This window comes from Dendrobates tinctorius, unplaced genomic scaffold (assembly GCF_039654945.1).
Source record: "Dendrobates tinctorius isolate UK_male_01 unplaced genomic scaffold, ASM3965494v1 ptg000062l, whole genome shotgun sequence".
In the NCBI taxonomy this organism is placed as follows: Eukaryota; Metazoa; Chordata; class Amphibia; order Anura; family Dendrobatidae; genus Dendrobates; species Dendrobates tinctorius.
In genome coordinates, this window is record NW_027361730.1 from 3,602,664 (window position 1) to 3,621,339 (window position 18,676).

Genomic DNA, 18,676 nt, shown 5'->3' on the forward strand with positions numbered 1-18,676 from the left:
ACACAAAATCCCCAAAAGGGCCTGACAAAACTGTTAGTACCTTTCCAAAATTTTGGGCAAACAACTTTGTTTCAAGCATGTGATGCTCATTCACACTCACCTGTGGCAAGTAACAGGTGTGGGCAATATAAAAATCACACCTGAAACCAGCTACAAAGGGGAGACTTTGACTGAACCTTTGCATTGTGTGTCTGTGTGTGCCGCACTAAGCATGGATAATTGAAAGAGGAGAAGAGAACTGTCTGAGGACTTTAGAACCCAAATTGTTGAATAATAGCAACAACCTCAAGGTTACAAGTCCATCTCCAGAGATCTTGATGATCCTTTTGGCATGATGTGCAACACAATCAAGAAGTTTACAAATCATGGCACTGTAGCTAATCTCCCTGAATGTGGATTGCAGAGAAAAATTGATGAAAGGTTGTAATACAGGATAGTCCGGATGATAGATAAGCAGCCCCAATCAAGGTCCAAAAATATTCAAGCTGTCCTACTGGCTCAGGGTGCGTCAGTGTAAACGCAAACTATTTGTCGTCATTTGAATTAAATTAAACGTTAGGGCAGGATACCCAGGAGGACCCCAGTGCTGACACAGAGACATAAAAAAGCTAGACTGCAGTTTGCCAAAATGTACGTGAGTAAGCCAAAACCCTTCTGGGAAAGTATCTTGTGGACAGATGGGGCCGAGGAAGCTTTTTGGTAAAGCGTATCATTCTACTGTTTACCAAAAACTGAATGAGGCCTACAAAGAAAATAACACAGTACCTACAGTGAAATATGTTTTTCTGCCTCTGGCACTGGGTGCCTTGGCTGTGTGCAAGGCATTATGAAATATAAAGATTATCAAAGGATTTTGAGTCGCAATGTAGTGCCCAGTGTAAGAAAGCTGGGTTTGCGTAATACGTCCTTGGTCTTCCAGCAGGACAATAACCCCAAAGATACTTCAAGAAGCACCTAGAAATGGATGGAAACAAAGCACTGGAGAGTTCTGAAGTGGCCAACAATGAGTCCGGATTTAAATCCCATTGAACACCTGTCTAGAGATCTTAAAATTGCTGTCAGGAGAAGGCACCCTTCAAATATGAGAGCAGTTTGCAAATGAAGAGTGGCCCAAAATTCTAGTTGAGAGGTACAAAAAGTGGATCGCCCGCCAGGGCATTGGGGATACTCGGTACCGGGCCGGTTCTTAAAGGGGATGTATCACAGTGGCAGTGACCCAGTCCTTGGCCCTGGGTGTCCAATTAAAGGGGATATTTACAAGGGATAATAAAGTTTGTAATAAAGTGTTTGTGACGCCACCTGTGGTTTCTGGTCAGAGGTGACTAGAGCTGCAGAGCAGATCCTCTGGGACTGATGGTAACGCAGCAGAGTTGGTACAGCTCTTCACAGGCAGAGCTTTGTCCCAGGGCAGTTGTGATAGAAGAGATGTTGTATTTGGTGATGATAGATGTAGCAGAGCTGGATAGGTGACGCAGGAATAATTAGAGGACACAACAGAGTGCAGTTTCCTTTACCTTTTACTGGGCTGTGCAGGTACAGTCCAGGGCTCAAGTTACAGTTGGTACTGGAGTCGGTCAGCCTGAAAGCAATTTGGGAATCTCCTTATTCAGGTGGGTTGTGAGGCCTCCTTTCTAGTGCTATTCTCTGAGGTACTTGCTGCTGTGAACCCTATTCAAGTTCCTCTCTCCGTCTGCTACTTAGGTAGAACTCCACTCGCATGACAGGCAACTGTAGCCTGCTTCAGGGATCGCTCCTATCTGGTGTCTCCGGCTCACACGTACTGCTGTGTCATCGAGTATGAGTTGGGGACAGAGGATCTGCAGTCTTCTGTCCTCCGGATTCTGCTGCTGGAGTTTTAGTGCCCACACAGCCTCGGACTCCGGGGTCCGGTCTCTGGCACTCAAGCCTTGGGGGTGAGCTCAGCTATAGCTCCTGTCCCCAGCTTCTCTCCACATGTCCTGTCTCAACCCTGTTCAGGCACTAACTCCCACTAACTTTCTCCTCCTGACCAGAGAGAGCAGCTTGCCTGAAGTTGGGTTTAGAGCTCCCTCTGCTGGCCTGGAGCAGGAACTGTGTTGTATGCTGGAACTACCTGGTAAGGAGATTCCTTCTTTGCTTACAGGCATGCCATCACTCCCCCCTGGAGGGAGGCAAGGCCACTGTGGCAACCGAACTCCTGGGGTGCCACATTAGCTATTGATTGCAGTTATTTATTCTGAAGGGTGTGCAACCAAATATTAAGTTGAAGTTGCCAACAATTTTGTCTGGCCCAATTTTGGTGTTTTGAGTGAAGTTATGTCCATTTTGTCTTTTTTTCCCCTGTTTTTGTGTTGTCCCAATACACACAAAGAAAATAAATATGTGTATAACAAAACATGTGTAATTGCAATAATTTTCTGGTACAAATACTTAATTTTCTGGAACAATTTCAAGAATGTTAACACTTTCAGCCATGACTGTATATTACTGATACCTATCCAATGTAGAAGAAAAAAAACAGAACTCTGGAGCAGTACTTTAAGCATACTAAATTTATAATATATCAAATGTTTCATAGAATTTACAGACAATTGCCATAGATTATAAAGTTGTTGAATTGGTTTATTTGCTTTCTAAAAGCTAGACTTATGGTTAAGTGATGGAACAGTACTTAGGTAGAACAATGTGGCAATCATGATGGTAATTAATCAAAACTTTATTCAACCCAACACAAAAAGAAAAATAAAAACTCGCTGACTGTGAGCAGTTGACCAATGCAATAACAAGACTCCACAGGTTTATATGCAATCCAGCACCTGACTTTATAATTAGCAGTCCATACTGTTGTTTCTTTATCGCTCACGCATTTCAAACCCGATGGTTATTACAGCATACAACATCATATAACACACTTATAGTTTTACAGTCCAGAAAAACTATGACATATGTAATACTACACTCCTAACAGAAAAACTGTTATATGACCTGGAATTGATTCAATGGTACTACAACATGCATTCACATTACATTCTCTACACACGTAATAAGTATATATCAGTGTATACATGGCCAGCACTTTCAGTGACTTGATCTCAGTATTGTGTTGTTGATCTTACAGTTTACTTTAAGTAATTTTTCTTCATTTATATATGTCCAAAATTCTATGCTCATAAAGTTTAAAATATATTGTCATTGTGATTGGAGCATCATTTTTATTTTACAAGCCCCAAATGCCCTTCTTCTCCTACTCCAGGACTTAAACACACTAGATTGTAAATACATTTACAAATAATATAGGCATTTATTTTAATTGTTACCAAGAATTACCGTAATTTAATTGGGGACAGCACCATACAGGAAACCTCTTCTAGAAGATTTTTTTTGGGTTGCTTCCCACTGGTTGAGAAAAGCATCACCTGCATTGGATAGGGGCAATAGTCTGTATAGTAAATCTACCTAAAATCCATGCTTTAAGACAGGGGTCCCCAACCTGTAGCTTGGGAGCCACATGAGGCTCGCGGTTCCTGGAAATGTGGCTCGCGACTGTCTGCCAGCTTGGTGCATTAGCTCCAGGTCTAGCAAACGGGTATGAAGAGTATATCTCAAAATGGTGAATTTTTGAGTAGCCCTACACAGAAGAGCAGATCTAGATGCACATTTACTGGTCTTAGGGGTTTAGAGATGTTTTAGGTATGGTATGCTGGAGGATGATACTACCTGTCAGAGGAGGTGCTCAAAGCTGGATGCAACAGTATGTTGGGAGTCCTTGATGGGAGAATACTAAATGGGAGGATTGTGGGAGCCCCTGGACCTCAGTGTACTGATTTGGAGTGATTTCTGTGGAAAAGCTTCGGCTATCATTATACCCGTAATGTTGGCTTTGGTTGACACTACTTTGAGGGGGACAGGAGCAGGATGTTGCTCGTGACCCCCTTGCAGAGCTGAATGTGGCTCGCGACGCTCTCTCAGTGCTGAATGTGGCTCTCGGGGTAAAAAAGGTTGGGGACCACTGCTTTAAGACATAACACTGTGCGCTTGTCTGGTCTAAAATGATAAGTGTGCAGACACTGTGTAACTGCAGACTTATAAATGCCACCCAGCTCACACACTGGGCGCTGCAAGGATTTGCTGGCTTCTGAGCCAGGAACAGTGGTGATGTATTCGATATGCATACGCCACAGCAGAAGCTATCTAGTGGGTGTGCCCACTAGATGGTCGTGCCAACTGGACAGCCTTAGCCACTAGATGGCCATGCGATCACGACTACTATATGGCTTCACCCACTAGACGTCTGGGGCCTCTAGATGGCTTCTGCCCTGCAATATGCATATTGCATGCATGACCGCATATGGCTACTACAGTTTTTCCTTTATATTAATACCTACCCAGCTCCCAATATTCCCCCCACTCCTCAAATAACGCACACTAGAACTTTTTAATTCTTTGGATAATTTTGGCCACAGCGGCCGATTTTATTAATGAACTAGCAACATTAACAATAAACATAAAATATTAATCTTAATGCAAATAATACGAGGGGAGGGTTCTTGGAGCTAAAAGATCTGGCTATAAAACCTCAAAATCTACCACCATGTTACCCTCAGCCGTCCAGCCCAGCTCGAGGGCACCGTAACTCCCGTTCCGGGAGACTAACCACCAGAGCTCCCGAGGTAACAACCCCGTCCAGAGCCCATCACCAAAAGCCAGATCCCCCATACCCATTTAAATTGTCGGGAATATTACTTCCAACTCCTTCCCCGACCAATCACCGCCAACTCCAAGAACCTCACCTCCCGCCCCGAAGCCACTGTGACAACGGCAATAACAACGCCTCGTAGGGATTTTCACCCAAATACCTCTTGCCCTTGACATATCTAACCATTAACTGTGTTAAAAATTTTTTTTTTTTTTTTTTTTTTTTTTTTAATATAAGCACATAACAACACAGGAATCACCTAATCCCTCACCCTGTATGACCGCACAACAGGGAGGGTGGGTGGGTCTTCTTCTCCTCTGCTGATGATGAAGTGACCTTCTTCCCGCACTTTTTCCACACCAGACTGCCCCCCCACCCCGAACCCCTCCCCTGCCCCCTTCCAGCCAATCATTTTAAAACTGCCAATAATTCAAAACATGCCCGCCAATTGCAGTCATGGGGGGGCTTCCTCTAGGCTGTGCCCTCCCCCGCCCCCTTCTTGACCGCATATGGCTACTACAGTTTTTCCTTTATATTAATAACTACCCAGCTCCCAATATTCCCCCCACTCCTCAAATAACACACACTACAACTTTTTAATTCTTTGGATAATTTTGGCCACAGCGGCCGATTTTATTAATGAACTAACAACATTAACAATAAACATAAAATATTAATCTTCATGCAAATAATACGAGGGGAGGGTTCTTGGAGCTAAAAGATCTGGCTATAAAACCGCAAAATCTACCACCATGTTACCCTCAGCCGTCCAGCCCAGCTCGAGGGCACCGTAACTCCCGTTCCGGGAGACTAACCACCAGAGCTCCCGAGGTAACAACCCCGTCCAGAGCCCATCACCAAAAGCCAGATCCCCCATACCCATTTAAATTGTCGGGAATATTACTTCCAACTCCTTCCCCGACCAATCACCGCCAACTCCAAGAACCCCACCCCCCGCCAACCACGAACAGCCCTGACCACCTCAGGCTCGTGAGTGCCCCAAAACCACCAAGGCCCTCTCAATCCCCTCCTGGATTGCCAATGCCCACAAATCCACACCAATAGAATTTAAATGCACTCCATCGGCCAGCCAAAAGTTACCGACACCTGCCTCCAATTCAAAGTGCCTAAGGCTAATTCCACCATTTCTAGCCACAAACCCTGACACTGCCCGATTCAGTTTTACCCTAGCCCGGTTAATCCCCTTTAAAGACCTCACTTGTCTCCACCTCTTTCTAGGAACCACGTCCGACCATACAGTCACCACATTCGGAAAAGATGTCCACAGTCTTAAAAAATCAGCACGTATATCCCTTATTAGTTCCCGCACCGGTCTGACCCCTAAATCGTTACCCCCCGCGTGTATTACAATAACATCAGGGGTTCTGTCCAGACGTGCGGACTTAGCCAATTCCAGTAGCACCCTGCTCCACACCAACCCACGGAAACCCAACCATTGGACCAGAACCTGCTCCCTCCTAAAGCCCAATTGCCTCCCATCTGGCCTTGCATCAGCCCGTAGCGTACCCCAATACGCATAAGAGTGTCCAAATATCCAGGAAAGAAAGGGGGCGCCACCTGAAAAAACATAACAGATTATGGAAAAAATACAGTCCTGGACATACAACCAACACAATTTAACGCCGAACATAAAGTAAAAAAACCAGGGGAAGAGTCTTGAGGAGATCATTTGCATATTCCCAGTGCCTTCTGGGATAAGTGAAGAGTCTCCGCGAGCTCAACGATCACTGGGTTTTGGCCGTTGCAGCTGAAAAGAGGAAATCGGAAAACCAGGGGAAGAGTCTTGAGGAGATCATTTGCATATTCCCAGTGCCTTCTGGGATAAGTGAAGAGTCTCCGCGAGCTCAACGATCACTGGGTTTTGGCCGTTGCAGCTGAAAAGAGGAAATCGGAAAACCAGGGGAAGAGTCTTGAGGAGATCATTTGCATATTCCCAGTGCCTTCTGGGATAAGTGAAGAGTCTCCGCGAGCTCAACGATCACTGGGTTTTGGCCGTTGCAGCTGAAAAGAGGAAATCGGAAAAACCGCGCGCCGATCGGCGCGCGAATTTGGGCTCATCCTTCATCGTTTTTAAGAAATCTCAAGATGGAAGAGGCCAGGAGCCATTTGGTGAGCTGCATTTCTTGCTACATGTTCACAGACTTACCAGTGGAAAAGCCAAACTTCACATGCCACAAATGCAAGCTTGTGTCCCTGTTGGAGGAAAAGTTGCAAAATCTCGAAGAGAGGTTAGCTACGTTGAAGATCATTAAGGAAGGTGAAGAGTTCTTGGACAGAGCAGAATTATCTCTTCATGTTACAGAAAGAGAAGAAATTCGAAGTGCACCTGAAGAAACAGAGGAATGGAGACATGTGACCCAGAGAAGCAGGAGGATCAGGAGGCAGTCAGCACCCATACTGCTCAGAAACCAGTACCAGGCTCTCACGCAGGAAAACAATGAAGAAATACATCAGGATAAGACTTTGCCAACAAGCAGCAACCTTGTACGCCTTCAGAGTCCTCCTGGATGGAGAAAGAAAAATGTTGTGAAGAAGAAACGGAGAGTGGTGGTCATGGGGGATTCCCTGTTGAGAGGAACAGAGGCCGCTATCTGCAGACCGGATATAACTTCAAGAGAAATGTGTTGTCTTCCAGGTGCAAAAATTAAAGATGTGTCTGACAGGATATCAGGACTCTTCAGACCTACAGATGACTACCCATTCCTGCTACTACATGTGGGGACAAATGACACTGCAAGAAACGACCTGGAAACCATCTGCAGAGACTTTGAAGACTTAGGCAAGAAAGTGAAAGAACTGGGAGCGCAGGTGGTCTTCTCTTCCATCCTCCCAGTGGATGGCCATGGAACAAGGAGGTGGAATAAGATTCTGCAGGTGAACAACTGGCTACGTCGATGGTGCCATCAGCAACGATTTGGATTTCTGGATCACGGAGTGAACTACTTATACGATGGACTACTTGCTAGAGATGGGGTGCACCTTACGAAGACTGGAAAGCATGTATTTGGAAGTCGCCTTGCTACACTTGTAAGGAGAGCTTTAAACTAGAACAACATGGGAAGGGAAGCAAAAGACCAGAAAAAGCCATACACCTGACAAATGCTATTGAGAACTCTGCTATTAGAAGTGGAAAGGAAGAACAAAGACGAAAGAATCTAGTTAATAAAAATATTGGAGAAAGAGAAACCAATCACAAACTAAAATGTTTCTATACTAATGCACAAAGCATGGGCAACAAACAAGGAGAATTGGAACTACTAACACAGGAAAAGAAATATGATGTCATTGGAATCACTGAAACTTGGTGGGACAATACACATGATTGGAATACAAGACTAGAAGGATACAACTTATTTGCAAGAAACAGACTTGATAAACGAGGAGGGGGTGTCGCATTGTATGTTAGAAACGCGTATATCTGCACAGAGATTGAAGCTTCAGAGACTGGGAGTTCTGTGGAAACTGTTTGGGTAAGAATACAAGGACAGAACAATGGAAAGGACACCATTGTAGGCATTTACTACAGGCCGCCTGTGCAAGCTGAAGATATGGATGAACTCTTTATGCATCAAATGGCCAAGTTCTCCAAAAAATATGACATAGTTGTCATGGGAGATTTCAACTATCCAGACATTTGTTGGGAATCTCTCTCAGGCAAAACTAACAGGTCAAGGAAATTCTTATCCTCTCTTGCTGACAACTTTATCTTCCAAAAGGTAAGGGAGAAAACAAGGGGAACTGCTACCTTGGATCTAATCCTTATAAACAGGGAGGAAATGGTTGAGGAGGTAAAAGTGGCTGGGACCCTAGGAGGTAGCGACCATGCTATTTTAGAATTTTGGATAACTAGAGGCGGAAGACCTGTGAAGACTCAGACGTCAAGGTTAGATTTCAGAAAGGCAGATTTTAAGGGATTCAGAAAGAGAATTGGAGGGATCCAATGGCTGGATATCCTTAAAGACAAAAATGTCCAGGAAGGATGGGAAATCTTGAAAAATGAAATTCTCAAAGCACAGTTGTTAACAATTCCGAAAAGAGGGAAGAATAGGAAGCAGTTAAGGAAACCAGGATGGATGAACACAGAACTTAAGCACATGCTAAAAAGGAAGAAAAAAATGTTTATAAAATGGAAAGAGGGAGGCATATCTAAAGAAGAATATAATGCTGTCTGCAGAACCTGCAGGGCACAAATCAGATTAGCTAAAGCTGAAAATGAATTGAGGCTTGCAAGAGATGTCAAAAGCAATAATAAAGGATTTTGGGGATATGTCAAAAGTAAAAGAAAAGTCAAAGATGCTATAGGATTTTTACAGGATGAAAATGATGAAATGGTAAGACAGGATGTTGAGAAGGCTGAACTTTTAAATTCCTATTTTGCATCTGTTTTCTCTCAGAAAGGAAATGTAACATCAACTGTTATTCACTGTCCTATTAAGGGAATAGAAGAATCCAGGATATCTATAAACAGAAAGATAGTGAGGAAACACTTAGCTAGCCTAAATGAATTCAAGTCTCCAGGTCCAGATGAATTACACCCCAGAGTACTGAAGGAGATAGCAGAAGAAATTTTTGAACCCCTCTCTATAATCTTTGAAAATTCTTGGAGAACAGGAGAAGTGCCAGAAGACTGGAGAAGAGCAAATGTTGTTCCTATCTTCAAAAAAGGGAAGAAGGTGGACCCAGGTAACTATAGGCCGGTGAGTCTGACTTCTATACCAGGAAAGATCTTTGAACAAATTATTAAACAACATGTATGTCAATACCTGGATAAGAATGAAGTGATTAAACAGAGTCAGCATGGGTTTGTAACTAATAAGTCATGTCAGACTAACTTAATTTCCTTCTATGACGGTATCACTGATTGGGTGGATCAAGGAAATGCTGTAGATATAGTATATCTTGACTTCAGCAAAGCATTTGACAAAGTCTCTCATACAATCCTTATTGAAAAAATGATTAAGTATGGAATGGACAAGGCAACTGTTAAGTGGATTCATAACTGGCTTAGTGATCGGACCCAAAGAGTGGTCGTAAATGGCTGCACATCCAGTTGGAAGAATGTCTCAAGTGGGGTACCACAGGGCTCTGTCCTGGGCCCTGTATTGTTTAACATCTTTATCAACGATTTAGATGAAGGAATTGAGGGTAAACTGATTAAATTTGCTGATGACACAAAGCTAGGAGGGATAGCTAATACTAGAGAAGAGAGAGAGAGGATTCAAAAAGATTTAAATAAACTGGAGAAGTGGGCAGCAACTAACAGAATGGTTTTTAACAGGGAGAAATGCAAAGTACTACATCTGGGCAATAAAAATGGAAAAAGCATATATAGAATGGGAGGAATAGGGCTAAGTGACAGCACATGTGAAAAAGACTTGGGTATACTAATAGATCACAGACTGAATATGAGTCAACAGTGTGATGCAGCAGCAAAAAAGGCAAATGCAATTCTAGGATGTATTAACAGAAGCATACAGTCTAGATCACGTGAAGTCATTATTTCCCTCTACTCCTCTTTGGTCAGACCTCATCTGGAATATTGTGTCCAATTTTGGGCACCACATTTTAAAAAAGACATCAACAAACTGGAGCAAGTTCAGAAAAGAGCGACCAGAATGGTGACCGGTCTGCAAACCCTGTCTTATGAGGAAAGGTTGCAGGATTTGGGAATGTTTAGTTTGCAAAAGAGAAGACTGAGAGGAGACTTAATAGCTGTCTACAAATATCTAAAGGGCTGTCACATTGTAGAAGGATCAACTTTATTCTCATTTGCACAAGGAAAGACTAGAAGCAATGGGATGAAACTGAATGGGAGGAGACACAGATTAGATATTAGAAAAAACTTTTTGACAGTTAGAGTGATCAATGAGTGGAACAAGCTGCCACGAGAAGTGGTGAGTTCTCCTTCAATGGAAGTCTTCAAACAGAGGCTGGACAGACATCTGACTGGGATGATTTAGCGAATCCTGCTTTGAGCAGGGGGTTGGACCAGATGGCCCAGGAGGTCCCTTCCAACTCTACAATTCTATGATTCTATGATTCTATGAAATAACGATCCGACTGCCATCTCCCAATGCCCTTGATCGCCTCCGCCCCCAGGCCCAGACTGTCCGCTTCAGTTGCAGCCCCGATCCTAAAAGAATGGGACCCATACCTGTCCAGGGGAAGGCCCAATTCTAACAATCCCTTCTTCAAGACCACCATAAACTGGAAGCGAGACAAATAGGTGCCATCCGCATGGCACAACAGCGGACCCGCCCTACCTGCCCACACCTCCCAATATGATTTTAAACAACTGTATGGACACATGACTGCCCCTCCGACTCGGCCCAAAACCACTCGTCTGCCCCTACCCAACTGATCCGTTTTTGAACGCCGAATCCAGAAAACAATGCCCCCCGCCCAAAAATCCACGTCCTCAGCTAACACCCCACTGGCTGAAACCTTGCTGCCTGACACCACCTCACCAATGCGCATTGCTCCAAAAAAGGCCAAAGAGAAAGCCAACCTAAAAAGCGCCACTTCGAATTCAGAAGTACAAATACCCTCCAGGATTTTTCCTAAACTTTCCAACATACTAAACGAAATAGGCCTTCTCTTATCGCACACCTTTTTACCCCTACGAAACCCCTTCAAAGCCTGTCTTATCAAGAAAGCTTTGGTCACATCTGTCATTCCCTGTAATTTAAAACCAAAAGCCAAACCCGCTACAAACTTGTTGACCTTAGCAGCAGACCAACCGCTGTCAGCCGCCCTCCCAATTAAGAACAATACCGCTAACACCCTATCCTCCTCGCTACTAACCCCACCCCATTCCATCATCCAACTCTCCCATATTCGCCACGAAGATTCGTAGGCCGACCATGTCTGATGTGACAACGATTCCCGAATCAGTCGTCCCGCTCGTCCATAATCAGCTTCCACAGATGAGAAGGGCATTCCACGCCCGTGGCATCCGCTCCTGGCGCCAGCTCTCGAAAACGCCCCCACTGAAAATGAGACAAAGAGTCTGCTATTGAATTCGTAACACCGGGCACATGCACTGCGGAAATCCCTGCATTCAACTCCAAACAACGAAGCACCAAAACCCTAACCAACTTGATCACAGGCAGTCAAACTGTTAATCACCGCCACTACACTTGCGTTGTCGCAATGGAAACGCACTTTCCGATTCGCGAACATGGGACCCCACATGAAAACAGCTACCACTATTGGAAACAGTTCCAACAATGCCAAATTTTTTGTAAAACCCAACAACTTCCACGACGGAGGCCACCGTCCAACGCTCCACCTTCCTTTGCAGTAGGCGCCGTAACCAGAGCCGCCCGCTGCATCCGTATAAATCTCAAAACCAAAATTGCTCAAAGTCTCCTCCTGCATCAACGACCGACCATTGTACTCCCGCAAAAAATTCTGCCAAACCATCAAATCCTCCCTATGCTCCTTATTCAACCGAACATAATGGTGCGGAGCTTTTACTCCTGCCGTCGCACCAGCCAGGCGACGAGAAAAAATGCGACCCATAGGCATGATCCTACAGGCAAAGTTCAATCTCCCCAATAAAGATTGCAATTCCTTCAGGGTCACTTTTTTCAACTTTGCAACCCTATCCATCTCCTGCTTCAACACCAACAGTTTGTCCTCTGGCAAACGACACTCCATCCTTTCTGAATCAATGATGATGCCTAAAAAACTTATAAAGGTCTTAGGGCCTTCAGTCTTTTCTGATGCCAACGGCACCCCAAAGCGCTCAGCCACCCAAAACATGGCTGCCAATGCGTTCCTACACAACGGTGAGTCCGGGGGACCAATGAAAAGAAAATCATCCAGGTAATGGATGATCGATTGTGTGCCTGTAACATCCCTCACCACCCATTCCAAAAAAGTACTAAACGTCTCAAACAATGAACACGAAATCGCACAACCCATCGGCAAACACCTATCTAGGTAGAAACTCCCATTCCAAAAACAACCCAAAAGCGGGATACTATCTGCATGAACCGGCAGTAACCGAAACGCAGACTCAATGTCTGTCTTAGTTAGCAAAGCCCCTGAACCATACCGACGCACCCAAAGCACCGCCATATCAAAAGAGGTATACTCCACGGAACACAACTCTCTATCAATACCGTCGTTGACTGACAAACCTTTCGGATATGACAAATGCTGAATCAAACGAAACTTGTTAGGCTCCTTCTTCGGAACTACCCCCAAAGGGGAAACAACTACACCCGCTAATGGAGCCTTGGGGAACGGACCCGCCATCCTGCCCAATTCCACTTCTTTTTTTAACTTCGCGTCCACCACCTCTGCATGCATCATTGCCGAACGCAAATTCTTGAATGAGACAGGAACCTCATGGCCAGGAGGTGGAATCTTGAAGCCCTCAACAAAACCATCCCAAATAACCCTTGCCTCCGCCCGAGCTGGATACCTATTTAGAAAGGGGGCCATCTCTCGAACTCTCACCGGACTCTCCCCCTTGACCGGCACCCACGTTTGGCTTACCCTTACCTTTTTTAAAACATTTTGACGCCCCGTGCGAAGTGCCATTGCAGTGTGAGCACACGTGCTTGAACTTGCAACTGTTCCCGTACTTACATTGCCCATCATTAAATTGCCAGCAAGTACCCGACTTTTCTCTTCCCTGGGTTGCCTGACCACCGCTTCCGTGACCTGCTTGCTGACTACCGCCCCCCCTGCTCCCGTGAAAGGACTGGCCATACCTCACTGGAGCCATCACCTTCAACCACAGCCCGATATCCTTCTGATCCCACTTTATCTCTGGCCTTACCGCCTTCCTCTGTCTAAACTGCTCGTCATACCGCAGCCACGCCTGCCCCCCATAAACCCGATGCGCCTCCCCAATAGCATCTAAATAACAAAACAAACCAGAACAATTGTCCGGAGACTTTTCACCTATGACACTTGCCAAAATAGCAAATTCCTGCATCCAGTTCATAAAAGTCTGCGGAATCAGTCGCCACCTCCTCTTTTCCTCCTCTTCCTTTACTATCGTCCTTCTTCCCCTTATCCAGGTTAAATTTTTCCAACGGAAGAAGGGAAAATATCTCCACGTACTCATCCCGCCAGATCTTTTCTTTTACTTATTTTTTTAAATGGGCGCCCAAAGGCCCCTCAAAACACACATAAACCTCCTCTTTTGCCCTATCGTGCAACTTAATTTTATCACCCTTATCTGTCTCTGTCTGCACCGAGACAGATACCCCCGCCGATGACCCCGCATCGCATTCGACTGAGCGCAGCACCTCACCTACTGGCTGGGTCCCGGAACCCCGACCCACTAACCATGCCCCCGCCGGGGATGGAGCTGCTTCCCCAACTACACCCTCCTCCAATCTCCTCAAAATTAGTGACATATTGTCTAAAATATCCCTCAACCCGGGCACCTCAGCCCTGGTAGTCCCGCTAAGCCCCCCTAGCTCCCTAGCATCTCCCCTCCTACCCCCAACATCCTGCAATACAGCCCCTGCGGGCGACACACAATACATAGAGCCATACTTACATAGCTGCGCGGGTGCTGTGTCCCCGCCAGCTGGATATCCGGAATCCTGACGTCCTCCGTGATCCCGATGGGCGCTTCGCTGCTCAAGGCCCGCACCCCTGGCCTCCTCGTCACCAGGGGGGGCCCAAGCATGCGAAACCCGATGCTCACTTGAACTCCCGCCGGAGCAGGACCTGCGACGGTCCCTGGACCCGGACCAGCCTGACCGGCCCGCACCACCCTCCAGCCGACTGCCGGGCATCATCTCTTGACTGCCCGCCGCAACCTCTGTACCCCACGATGTGCTGGGACCAGGCAGGGCATCCTCGCAGGAACTCCCCCTGCCAGCCGCTCTCTCTGACCTCTGCGCTGCATAAGGGCCAAGCAAGGAGTCCACTCGCTGCTCCCTCCCGCCCGTTGATTCCCCTTCCAAGGATGATGAACTGGGGCCAGGCAGGGCGTCCTCACTATGCCCCCCCCTGCCCGTCGCGCTGCCCCGTCTGGCTCTCAGACTGCCAGGCACCCCACGACGATCCTCTTCACCTGGGGCACCTGCCGCGCCACCGATCGGTGAGCTTCCTGGCGCCGCCCGCTGTCGTCCTCCCCGATGTGACAGGAGCATGCCTCGGCCTGCTTCTACTTCCCGGAGCCGGCCAGATGCTGCTGCACCCCGCGATACTTCGGCTCCCGCCCGCGACGTCACATCCTCCCTCGCCTCCTGGTCCTGTGCGGCTCCCGGCTTTCTGCTGCGAGCGCTGGAAGGCCGGCTGGGCGGATTCCTGCCGGGACGAGCACTGAGGTGGGGAGCGGTAGTGCCGCCCGCAGGGTCCCTGGAGGGGCTCCGCAGCTGTCGCCTGGAGCGCGCTGTCACCTCCGGTGACAGTCTTTCAGGGGGCCGGGTCCGTCTTCCTCGCCTGCTGGTGCATGGGGGATCCGCCGCCCTGAGGAGGGAGGACAGCTGTGTCCGGAGCCAACCTCCCCTTCTGGAACGAGCAGCATCCTGAAGCTTAGAAAAAAGCTGCTCCACGGTCTCCATCTTCTTGACAACTTGACAGGTGGGTCTTCTTCTCCTCTGCTGATGATGAAGTGACCTTCTTCCCGCACTTTTTCCACACCAGACTGCCCCCCCCACCCCGAACCCCTCCCCTGCCCCCTTCCAGCCAATCATTTTAAAACTGCCAATAATTCAAAACATGCCCGCCAATTGCAGTCATGGGGCGGCTTCCTCTAGGCTGTGCCCTCCCCCGCCCCCTTCTTTATCCCTGTTCCTATCGAATCCCTGCAGTGCACAGTGCATGGGCTGGGTGGTATTCAAAAGTCTGCAGTCACGCAGAGTGACTGCGGCCTTTTTATTTTAGACCAGACAACCCCTTTAAAACATTTTAAATTTCACATGAGAGTTGTCCAGGATTAGAAAAACATGGCTGTTTTCTGCAGATGCAGCATCCCCTGTGGTTTTGTAGCTCAGCTCCATTCATTCCACTGGCAGAATCCACGGTAACAAGTGGCCCTATTTCTGAAAGAAAGCAGCCAGGTTTTTTTAATCTTGTATAACGGCTTTAAAGGGGTATTCTGTTTTCAGAAAACCACTGTCCTTAATTAAAAAAAAAAATTGTTTTTTACTTTCTCCCTCCAGCATTGATGCTCTGCCACTGTTCTGAGTTTCTGTTATCGCCGGCAGCGCTAATGTCACATCAATAGTGCTACAGTCAGTCAATAAACTCAGCAGCTCTGAGCAGCTTGTGCCGTCTACTTGGTTTGAGGCACTGAACTTACTGATTGGCTGCAGCGCTGTCGACAAGATGTGAAAGCAGCAGACTCAGTGCTTGGACAGGGAAGGGAGAGTAAAAGCAGAGTTTGTTTTTTTTAAATCAAACTGTGCCAGAAGCCACATATATCACCTTTAATATATACTTTCTTACTAATGAAAGTGCGGATTCTCTATACAAGTTGTGAATGTTCTATAAGAGTTATAGATATCCATCTTTAGAAAGATCGCATAAGTGGCAAAATGTTACAATTAATTAAAATAAAGTTAGCTGGAACATAAGACCCTGGCATCCTGCTTACCTTGCATGTGCACGCAGTACATAGATCAGGTTGAAACCTTTCACCGTTCCTCAGAATCCGTCCATGGTAATAGCAGTTAACACATTCTGGGCAACACTTTCCAGGTGGAGTGACAGGTTGTTCACAAGTTGTCGTGTCACAAATGTCAGCGGTGCACTTCACAGAGCCTCCCTGTTAGGGAATACAATTTTGCCATGTAGGAAACATAAAATTGAAAATAAAATGGCAAGCTGCTATATGTATAAGGACAGAAGTATTGAGGCCCTCCACTTAAAAGTAATGTCACCAGATTTTTACCACCTAATCTGGCAGCAGCAAAATATAGAGACAGAGAGCCTGATTCCAGAGGTGTGTCACTTACTGGGCTGTTTGCTGTAGTTTTGAGAAAATCCACAGGAAATTATCATTAGACGACACTTAAACCTGCAGCCATGTAGTCCCTGATATTCATGAGCATTGTATAACCCCATCCCCATGTGGGGAAGGTGTATTGACGGACAGACGTGAGGAGGGGACGGTTTGTGCACTAGTGACAGAGATTGACAGGTTAGAAAGGTAACAGCAGGGAAAGACAGAAAAGGGAGTGCAGTACCGTGAAATGACCACAAGATGGCAGGGGAGAGTAGTACAGGACTTAACATCAGCTTAGGGCTTAGGAATCCGCTTAGTCATGGGGGGCAGGGAGATAGGAGCCCGGGTGGGAAATTCCCGTGAGAGGGGATAAATAGAAGAAGGCGGGGCTCCAGGAGAGTTTAGTCCCGGGAGGAGCTCAGAAGAAGACGGAGAAAGTGAGAAGAGCTCGGCCAGGGGGACAGACCAAGGAGAGACAGTCAGGGGGGGTGGCCCTGACCCGACGGACTGCAGGACAGGTAAGGAGAAGAGGCAGCCAGGGGGGGAGACCCTGACTCGACGTACCGCAAGACAGATGAGGCCCCGGGGGTACCGATTGGAAGACAACCTCGAGCAGGTGAAGCTCTGGGGGTAGATTGGTCTCGGACAGCCCCCAGTGAAAGATCCGCGAGGTGCGTTACTGTGACTGGAGCTGAAGAATAGGTACCCGGGCCTGGCGATACAGTGGTGTAAAGAAGCTGCGGTGCATGTTTGGTGGTCGTCAGGAGGACGACAAATAAATCCGGAACTGTTACAAGTGGAAGCTGTCTCCGTCTCATCTTTGCCTCGTCTGGTAAGCAGTGGCCCACCCCCCTAGCCCGGCCAGCTCCTACCACATTTGGCATAGTCGGCAGGATCCCCGCTGCTAATACGACACCTTCCGCGGCAGGCCTGCGTTTGAAGAACCTAGAAGGACTTGGACTGTTCCTCTGTGGATTACAAGTGCCTGTGGATTACAAACACCTGTGGATTACAAATCGCTGACCTGTGGATTATAATTTGGAGACTGTGTTAGGGATCCTTGCTTGTCATCGGAGGATCCGGGGTGGTACGAAAGCCAGACAACGGGCGGAGAAGAGGAGCGACTGCGGGGCCGCGGGAGCGGCCGCTGAAGACCCAGGGAGCCTCCCCGTGGGATCCCCAGCCTGGAGGCTAGCCCTGCCGGACGGCGGGGTGAAGAACGGAGGCTGCGGGAGGAGCCGTGGGATGATGTGTCGGAGGCCGCAGCGCTGGGGAAGGTGAGAGTTCCCCCGGCTCTGCCGGCGGCTCCGCATGCGGCCCCCACCACCCGGCCGCACCGCGCGGCCTCCTGTACTCCTGGAGGCTCGTCGGCCTCCGCCGGGCTGATCGATGCCCCTGCTCCCGTCCCAGAACCACCCTGCCCGGCGGCGCCATGTCCGGTGTCGCCGGTGCGGAACTGCCACGTCCCCAAACCACCCCGCCCGGCGGCGCCACGTCCGGTGTCGCCGGTGTGGAGCCAGCCCGCAGCCGACGCTGCTGCGTTCCCCCTTTCAGCAGCGGCCCCGTCCATGAAGCCGGCCGCTACTCCGGCCCCGTCTGCAACTCCGGTTGCGGCCTGCTCCGTGGCCGCCCCTGGTTCGATCGCGGCACTGACCGCTTCTGCCTCGCTCATGGTACCAGCTGCGGCCTGCTCACCGATGTCCGCGGCCGCCTCTGCCGCACGCATACCGCGGCTGCGGCCTGCCCATCAAGGTCCGTGGCTGCTCCAACCCTGTTCCAGATTGCGGCTTCGGCCGGGTCATTGGGCTCCGCCGCCTCTGCGGAGCCGTCTGCTAACCACGCTAGCAGGCCCCAGCTTCGCCGCTCCGCTTCTCATCGGTCCACGACTCCGGTCCCTCACCTGCGGTTGGAGCTGCAGGAGCTGGGGGCCGGACGGAGCGAAGCCACCACGTCGACAGAGATGAGAGCGTCCACGCCACCACCGGTGGTGGACTGCTGGTTCCCAAGCAGAGAACTGGTGGGGAACGCGCGCCGTGGAACCACTTTCAGCCCCT

General features: G+C 48.1%; 1 protein-coding gene across 1 annotated transcript in view; it reads right to left on the reverse strand.

Moving 5' to 3' along the window:
• KCP (kielin cysteine rich BMP regulator) overlaps positions 1-18,676 on the reverse strand; it is a 265,538-nt gene that overhangs the window by 94,692 nt on the left and 152,170 nt on the right. The window contains exon 9 of the mRNA XM_073579223.1: positions 16,272-16,442. Coding sequence (XP_073435324.1) covers positions 16,272-16,442 — 171 coding nt within the window. The remainder of the gene's footprint in view (positions 1-16,271; positions 16,443-18,676) is intronic.